The 9,620-nt window shown below is 36.2% G+C and overlaps 1 protein-coding gene across 3 annotated transcripts; it reads right to left on the bottom strand.

Moving 5' to 3' along the window:
• Positions 1-4,880: 4,880 nt before the first annotated feature.
• LOC120071638 (chaperonin-like RbcX protein 2, chloroplastic) lies at positions 4,881-9,349 on the bottom strand. Of its 3 annotated transcripts, none has more exons than XM_039024000.2 (5): positions 8,466-9,349; positions 7,082-7,173; positions 6,815-6,872; positions 5,413-5,478; positions 4,881-5,291 (listed from the first exon to the last, which is right to left on the bottom strand). In XM_039024000.2, exons 1-5 carry the CDS (start codon positions 8,793-8,795, stop codon positions 5,169-5,171), a joined length of 669 nt encoding a protein of 222 aa, XP_038879928.2. In that variant the 5' UTR covers positions 8,796-9,349; the 3' UTR covers positions 4,881-5,168. The 3 variants fall into 3 exon arrangements, with proteins under 3 accessions (XP_038879928.2, XP_038879929.2, XP_090166979.1); XM_039024001.2 differs by having other exon boundaries at positions 7,094-7,173; positions 8,466-9,243; XM_090310853.1 differs by lacking the exons at positions 4,881-5,291; positions 5,413-5,478 and adding an exon at positions 6,406-6,729 and having other exon boundaries at positions 8,466-9,279.
• Positions 9,350-9,620: the final 271 nt, after the last annotated feature.

Genomic DNA, 9,620 nt, shown 5'->3' with positions numbered 1-9,620 from the left:
GACAAGAATATAGAAATTTCATTCAAACAAAACTCCCAAAAGTTGCATTGTTCCAAAATCCCCTAAGCTGGAAAATAGCTAGAACTTACCTTCCCATGGAGACGGAGAAGACAAATCCCGGCATCATTCCATTAATTACATGAGATGCGAAGAAAAATGGAAGAAAAATACAAGTAAAGAGACGAAAAGAGAAGAAAATCGGCTTAGGAATCGATTGGGGGTTGATATATTCTACCCTAAATCGAAGAGAACGCTATATTGCAGTCGTCGCAGCGTTGCAACACTCTGGACCTCGTGCATGCGTCCATCAAATATCAGAGCATTGTAACATTGCAACACTTCCTTGTTTCATCACGAAATAGGCAGCTACTGCCTTGTAGCGTTGTGACGCTCCGTCCAGGGGCATTTTTGTCTTTTTACGTCCTTTTGAAGTTCGATTGCTCAAATTAGCTCCTAATTGCTCTAAATTAACCTCGAACGGCTCGTAACAACTGATTCCACCTCCAAAACGCTCAATACCTATAAAATCATTAAATAAACACATTAAACATAGTAACGACCTAGAATTAAGAAGAGGAAAATAGCATATTTTTTGTGTTGTCAAACACTTACTGGAATTGTTGCAAAACCCCTTAAATTTTGGGACAAGCAACAGAGTGATTAAGGCCATTCTGATCCTCTTGATCGCTAACCTCGTTCAACTCCAGAAGTATTCCTTGCCCTTCCTCTTTCACATACTTTATCATTGATGTAAGGGATGTTTGAGACTTTACTAGGTTGGTACATCTCTTAAGATGAATTTTCCACTCCCCAATTTGGAAATCCATTTATGAAGTACTCCAATCGCATTCAACTTTTCCCAATGTCATTAGCCACTGAACCCCTAAAATTACATTTGTTGGGTTTTATGTTCTAAAAACTTGCAGTTTGTAAAATGATAAACATTTTCTATTATCAATATACTTGTTATTGATCTCATAAATTGTATGAAAGTCTAAATCCAATAAACTAAGACCCATGACTATTGTATAAGTACTTGAACTTTATGTGGAGACATAAGAGTGGATCGGGTTCGAGTAAATAATCAAAATGATCTATGGTACATGAATGAGGTTGGGTACCTTATTCTGGTAACACCATTGGATGCGGCCTACTTTGTAGTTGTTACAAAGAGTTGTAAAGTGCTACATACGATGTGATCATAATTCGTACATGTTATGACATGAGGAGTGGGGACGTCCTACGCAATGAGTTTGCATAAGATCCGGACCAAGAAACAAGTCACTCTTACTTTATAACGCTGTTTACTGTTTAAGACTGACTATTTCACCTAGATGACCTAGGTTAACTCGATCTTAATCCTGAGCTAGCTATGAACTCCTGTTTGTTCGAGATTATCCTTTGATCTGCAAACGGTGAGAGTATTCCAACAACACTGCTCAATAAGCTTACCATTTTGGGGATAAGATCGGATGAATAACTGGGGACATAGCCTTGCCAGATGGAGTTTATGCCTACCCGATTTAGGGATAGGAGAAAAGTTGTTCTCTTAAGTACTGAATCTAGATCTTGAACAAGGGGTCTCACCCTCTTACTGGGCTGAGAGAGTTTGGTTTGGTGATTGGATCACGAACCAGCTATTCATTAGAGGATCAGTAGGGACTTGAGGAATAAGGCATAATCTTGGGGGTAAAACAGATATTTGACCCAGTCGTTATTACGAACAACTGTGAAGGGTCAACTTGCTGATTATGGTTAAATCATGTGGACATAATATATCTACAGTGAGGGGAGTGCAACTATGTGCAACTATGGACTTTAGTGGAATGACCCATTAGTTAACGAATGAGAATTAATTTGGTCTAATGAGTTTAGCCAATTAATCTCAGATCGAGCCCATGATCTGTAGGTCCGCGAGGTCCCCCTACTAGCTCGTAATGGATTAACTCTAGAATAGTTTTGATAAGTTAATTTGAAACATTCAAATTAGAATTAAGGGAATTAGTAATTATATGAGATATAATTATGTTTAATTTTAGAATTAAACAGAATAGGAGAATTTATATATTTAAATATGATTTAAATATATAAAAATGAATATGTGTTAAAATTAATTTAATATTTGATATTAAATTAATTAAGTTTTATTTATTAATTAATTGATTTATGAAATTAAATAATTTTTCATTTTAAAAATCAAATAGATTTTTTAAATCAAAATTTGAGTTTTAGATAAAATTGAAAAAGGAAAAGAAAACTAAAACACAAATGGAAAAATGGATTTTTCCATTATCCATCTTTGGAGTAGCTCACACATGAAGCAACCATTTATCTTGTCTTCTCAAAGCATGAGTTACAACAACCATTTGCCTGTCTTCTCCAAGCATGAGTTGCAACTCATGCAACTCTTCTCTTTGCGTGTTGATCTACAATATAATGAGAAGATTGGAGTGAAAATCGGGTATGCAATCTATAGAATTTTGAGAGAAAATTCTATTTGAAGAATGATTCTTCTTGAGTCCCACAACTCAATCTAGAGCACGAAGAGAATAGTGGGGAAGATCTTGAGGTGGTTTACAACAAGATATGGAGAAGATTGCAGCTGGAGAGGGAGCTTTGAAGAAGTTCTTCAACAAAAGAAAGAAATCATTAATAGCAGTCAAATTAGGAAGATTACGAACCACATCTTTACAGATGTCATTCATTTGCACGGACTCCCTGGTACCCAACATGATTCCTTAGCTTGAAGTTGCGGAACGAGGTAGATTAAGTGATTTTACAAGTTCTTCATCAATAAAGTTGCAGGATGCTCCATTGTCAATTAGCACTACCACGTCCCTTTCCCCTATCGTGCCTACTAATTTCATCGTTTTAGGCGAGTCTAACCCAGCCAATGAATTGAGCGATAATTTTGCCGATTCAACTTCCCTTGGGTCGATGACTAACGTTTCTAGTATAGCTGGGGTAACTTCTTCGACTACAGCCGCTTCCTTCATTGCTTCATTAGGCATCTCGCCATCTTCTTCATCGTGGTGAATCAGTAAGTTCAGCTCCTTTTTTTTTTTTTCTTTTGCAATGATCACCCACCGATTCATCGCACCTATAACAAAGTCTCTTATCTCTTCGGCTCTGCATCTCACTATTAGATAGTCGTTGAAAGGGCCCGACTGTGAATGTCTTACCATTTACGTTGCACAAAGTCACCATATTCGAAGGCGCAGTAAAACTTCAACTAGGGTTAAGGGGAATAGTTTGGGTCGCTGTCGGTGTTGCCGTCGGACTTGGGTTCGATTGGGCCGAGGTCGTATTTGACCCACCCGGCTTGTTTGGCGAACTTGGGCTTCTTCCCTATTTCTTTTGACAGGTTTCCTCCGTATCTTCAAGCAATTGGTTCATTCTCATTTTCTCTTTAAGGTCCTCCAGTTTAAACACCTTTATCTCTATTGGGAGATCTTCTTTTAGCCCACTTACAAATTTGCTCTTCAAGGTTGCATCAGATAAATCTTTCAAATTTACAACAATAGGCCCTCACCGTACCTTCTTGTTTTAGGTTAAGAAATTGCGCCCAACGATCTTCCTCCTTCGTCGGCAAGAATCGAAACAACATTTGCTCTTTAAATTTCGCCCACGTATCTATCAATGTTCATTCCTCCTCCCCTTGATGCCACTCTAACACTTCTCCTTCCAAGCAAAGTACTGCTACATCGAGTTTGTCTTTCTCCCTCAGTTGATTAACCACAAAATATCGTTCCACGTGATGGAACCATTCGAGCAGATCATCCCCTACTTCTCCTTTGAAAATTGGTATCTCAAGCTTTCTTAAACGTATATCGAACAAAGGTACCTCTCTCTGTTCTCTTTCTAACGTACTTCCCGAACGTTCTGCCTCCCTAAGCGCCGTTTGCTTTCCTTTGTCAGTCACAGTTCTCTCAAAATATGTTGATTTCCCCCTATCATTTGTTGTTCTTCCTCTCCTGAACCATGCCTCAAGCGCTACTAACATCTTTTGTTCCATGGTCTCTCCCATCGCTTCAAATCGGGCTACCATGGAGTTCTCCATGAGTTGATGCATTTCAACAAATCATTAATCCATCCATGCTTTTATACCCACCTACAACAAGGTGAATTGTTCTTCAATCGCAGATATTCGAGCCTCCATCTTCTTTTACCATCTTCTTTCACCATCCTCAAGAAGCGATGACTCTGATACCAAAATGATAGAACATTATGTATTTACTCTTTAGGCCAAAATGCCAAGGAAGCAAGGCTCTCTCCCACAATTGCTCTACGAGCTACAACTCAAATTCAATATGAAAAAGATGATCAAAACCTACTGTCCTCAAGCAAACTAAATAGCCACTCCTAACTAACCAAATTTTTTCACCCGAGCCCACATACAGTCTGTCACTCCCCTATAACTGACTAAATTCCTCCCTCAAATTTTATATATTACCGTTTACATCACCTCCTCTCTTACGTTTCCTCATGTATCTCTTAATAACTAGGAGCCTATCAAACTACTTATCAACTTATAAACATTTATCTTTCTCTTAATTAATCAATTAGTTTTTTTTTTTAAGTACAGCAATTATAAAGATAGGGAATCAAACCTCCGACCTCGATGAAGGAAGGTTATGCCAATTACCCACTTTGATAATAATCAATTAGTTTTGTTAAGAGAAGTTCTATTATGCTCAACATTGAACTTATAACTTACCAAAGGATCTCACAGGCATAATCAAGTAAAAGAAGACATTTTGCTAGCCAGGCTTCAAGTTGCGAAAACAAATTATCCAAGGTGGGAAAAAAAACAAAGAAAAAACCAGTAAATAGCACATTATTGCTCATTCTTGTCCCTCTCATCCAAATATGCATATGAATAAATAGAAGCACAAATTCTGAGGACCTTCAGAATAACTAAAATGGAGGCTAAATGTATATACATCTTACATAATATAATTGATTGATTACATACATATCTTCAACACACCAAAAAAAAAAAAAAAAAAAAAAAAAGGAAAAAAAAAGGACTGCAACACTGAACTACTACTTCTTGATCGGTAAGAATAAGATTGGCAACTCGACAATCAAACTAATTATGATTGAAGGATGCAATACAAGAAGAATTGACAAGGAAGAGAGAGAGCTCAAAATTACTCAATATTTCTTTAGCCAATCTTCTCTGTGTTTGTGTCATCTGAAGGCCATATAACAGTCTGCATAAGTCGTTCTCGCATTAATTCCACGTTTTCGTCCGAGATCTCTTGATATATTTCAGCATGGTTACATTTCTACACCATAGAAGAAATAAAATTTTGCTAACTTTTGTTTCCATCCATATAAATACTGGTCTTCCCATAACCAAAAGAAAATACTTTATTGAAGGACAGGAATACTCATTGATAACATTACCTTCACCCATTTTCCATAGAGGTGGAGACGTGTGATCATTACTCTTTCAGCAAGATCTTGCTGTTCCTGTCAATCAGGAAAACAATGATTCAGGTGTAGGAAAACGCTATTTTAGAAGGTGCTCCTCGAGACTGTAAACAACGCTAAATCTTGATGTCCTAACTCTAAACTGGAATGTTTGGGATCCAGAAGTAAAAGAAATCATTTTAGCTGAGTATTTAACCTAACTTTGTGTCAAGCTTAAATACACAGCTAAAATGATTTCTTTTACAGTGCATGCATTGAATTCGTCATCAATAGTGGTTGATGGCAAGTTTTGTGGATGTAGCCAACCATCCCACATCTACCTCACCGTAAACGACCTTAAATCTTGATGCCCTAACTCTAAACTAGAATATTTGGGATCTAGAAGTAAAAGAAGTCATTTTAGCTGTGTATTCAAGCTGACCTTGTGTCAAGCAAGATGACCTCACTTACGCACAGGCCTTCGTGTTAACTTGGCATACAATTGCGAGGTCCACGGTTTTTTCTCACTCCAATATTCATATTCATTTTTCACAACTAAACCTCCATTCTATAAACAATGCTTCGACTTTAGCTCTTTTCCTACTTTTAATTTGTCAGCAAGTTATGGAGCTTTATATACACTTAGAACAACTATTTTTCCACTGTATTATTAGAGAATGTTTATATATATGGTGCATTTCATATTAATTAGCAGCGCAATCAATAGATAGACTATAATGAAACTTTTAAAAGTATACTAAACTAGAAGTTAAAAGCATGGAGACTAAATATACAATTTAACCATCATATTTAAACATATCAAATTTTGTATCATCTGTGTGCTACAGTAGTCCTTTCTTTTCTACTGAGATAGCCAAATGCTAAAAAAATAAAAATGAGAACTTTAGAACAAGTTATAGTAAGAGTACAGTGATAGGTTTTCGAGTGATTTTTAAATGGTTAAAAACACCTTTGCCACTCTCAAAATTATTCTAAAGCATGCTTTTCATCATTCGATATCACTCCAAAATATAACGTGCACTAAAATCAATAGTGAAAAATATATACAATAGGACAGGTTTTGCTTTTCCGTACAACTAAATAGCATCCAAGTCATAGATTAGTAAAGTGGTCAAGGTCTCTCCCGACAAAGCCATCCTTTGGTTAACATGGCTCAAGAAAAACCGTCGCATCTTCAAGGAAAAAGCTACGGACTTCAACTCTTTTCTTGAACATGCCTTACTTCTCTCTCTATTCATTCAAAATATTTTTTGTGATTCTTATGATCACTTGAGCCTCTTTTGTAATTTCCTATTACCAATTAAATGAAGGTTACTTGTTTCTCATAAGAAAGAAGCATCCAAGTCATGAAGTAAGTATGAATTTTGAGAAGTACCTTTACAAGCCTGCGGATGAAATATTTTCCATCTGTTGGCTTGTTGGATAACACGAAACTGTGAATAAGAAAACAGCTGAATCAAAATTTAAGAGCACGACCATGCTAACACGAAATAATTTGACAACTAAACTTGAGTTTGCAAGATATAAAGTACTGCAACTATTTCATGCATCCATATATCAAAACCAGCATTATAAACTGATCCCAGTTACTGAAACACATTAAAATAGCCAGTCTCAGAGTGCAACAAAAGATAGCACGTACTCGTAAAGCCACCTGTACTGAGGAGGGTTCATTTCATACAGCTGGTTCATAACAGTCCTCACAGCCTTGTATGTAAAATAATTAAGTATTTGCTGCAACGAGAGAAACCTCAATCAGTTCACTAAATAATTCGTAGGCAAATGAGTTTCCAAAGGATGGGAGAAGGATAAAGCTCAAGAAAGTGGAAAATTATTAAAATCTAACTAAAAAGAAGTATCAACCAACAATTCGAAAATGCAGGACTTGACTATAACAAACTTAATGAAAAACTTAAGTCTCAAGCATATCTCATAAGCATAAAAAGAACATTTTCAGTTGCCTCTTGCATCAACCTGTTGGCTTTGGTATTGCATGTGTATCTTACTGGTGCCTTTAGAAAACCTCGTGAATTGACTTGAGTTACAAGTATGGTTATGGCTGTATTGACCAATGTGACTTGCTATTGCTTACCTTGGAACTATATTAGCAATTGGGCAGTCAAAATAGTAATTTGTGTATTGAAAGCTATTCTAGTAGATCCTTTGGTAGAGTTATTATGTAGAAGTACTAGTGTGGGACAATGTGTTACAATTTACACATTTTTGTATTGTATTACTTCTTTATGCCGTATTTATGTTAACACACTCCCCAATATTACATAAGCCAGAAATTCCGGTTAACCATGGTTTAACCAAAAGTTTGGCCCTAATACCATTTGTTATGGTCTACCAAGTCCACAGCATCCAAGAAGTCATTTCTAGCTAGCTTACTAAGTCAAGAATAAATGGCCTGCAATTTTTGAAAGCACTAGTAATCAAGAGAACAAATGTGCTAGTGCTGTCACTCCAGAACCTAGCATGCCTTTAGAGTATTAGTAGAAAGGCCAACTTCCTTAGCTCTCTGCCAAATCTTCACATGATCATTTGGAAGAAAGGATTTTCACAAATTTCCCATAATTTTCATGTGCTAAGAGCCCCATCTACATCTGAATCACATTGTTAGGACAAGAATTGTTGCGTTGTTCTACATAGTAAAAGAATCAAGGAACTAGGAAGAAACATGAACTGCTAAGACTTCGTAATCGTAGATGAATTGCAAACACATCATTTTGAAACAAAAATAAAGCCTTCCAAGAACTATAATCTCCAAAGTAACAAAAAATATGTCTTATCAACATGAAAATATCTCTAAATCCTACACAAAGCTAGAACCACGCAATCAAATCACTTGTGAATTAGACTTAAAAACGTTCATTAAGCTACATGGAATTTCTTGTCCAAATTCAGTAACATACATTTCAGCAACACAATGTCTTAAGAAACTACCAAAACATGCTTAAATACTTACCTAAACTCACATGCTTAAGTATGCAGATGAATAATCATTTCCAAATTCAAAATCTTACCATTTTAACATCGTCAAAGTTATCTTCATACTGCCCCCCAAGTTCATCAACAACCACAAGTCTTCTGTTCTTGTGCTGCTTCCTTGAACTCCTGTTTATCATATCAGCCGAGAGCAGCCACTCTCGGCCATTATCGACGAACGAGCTGCTTAGATCCAAGTGCTTTGGTTTCGGCAAACGATTTCGACCCATTAAATTCTTCTTTTTCATTACAAAATCCCCACAACTTTTGAGATTGATGCTGGTTGTGGGCAAAGCATCCAAACACAAACAAGGGGAAGTATGAGAGTCCACCACTGAAGAACCCACCACAGATAAAGCTCCCACCATCCTTTTAGAATGATAAAACCAGAGGAAATATGCTAATCAAAGTCGACCCCCCTCGTTTGTGAGTCGATTTGAGAAACAAAATGAAACCCCTTCAATGATTTTCCGCCAGAGATTCGAAATGAGTATGTGAGATAGCTGGAGAATAGAGTTCTTAGATTGTAGGCAATCGTGTGAGGGAAAGGATGAAAGTGGGGAAGCTGTGGGAGATTTGAAGTTGGACGAATCTTAACCAGAGAATTTGGTGAGGTCCAAAATTCTCCAGCTCAAAAAGCCTTCAAAATCATTTCATTTTTTTCCCAAATAAAACTTCGATATTAGATATTTTGGTTTTCATGCTCCAATTCATCTGGACGGTTTCTTGAATTTGGTGGGTTTTCTAACTATTCGAGGTTTGAAATTGGAATTCAAACTTCCTCTGATCATATGATATGGACTAAATCGAATCGCAAACTTCGAAATTGATTATCATAATTATAATTTATGTACGATTATGTTGGTGTACCAAGATTTTAATATTGAACGATGACACATTTAACTATTTTGACCTATTTGAGAATAAGTATAGCTACTTTCAGAAAGTTAATAGCTAACATTTTGGGAAATTACTAGTGAATTTGTCATGCTAGCTTAATAATATCTTATCTTGAGGGTTTTTTTTTTTTTTTTTAATTAAGTTAATGGTGTTGATTTTGAATTTGTTTAACATAATTGTTGTTAGTTGGGATTGGATAAGCAACAAGTTGCTCTTTTGTGTAGTCCAATTGGTGGTGAATTAGTATTATATTATGAACTTATAGATAGTATGTATGTTTTATATATACGTCC

This window comes from Benincasa hispida, chromosome 2, assembly GCF_027475165.1.
Source record: "Benincasa hispida cultivar pf3 chromosome 2, pf3_genome.v1.1, whole genome shotgun sequence".
NCBI lineage: Eukaryota > Viridiplantae > Streptophyta > Magnoliopsida > Cucurbitales > Cucurbitaceae > Benincasa > Benincasa hispida.
This window is presented reverse-complemented; position numbering and strand designations above follow the sequence as displayed.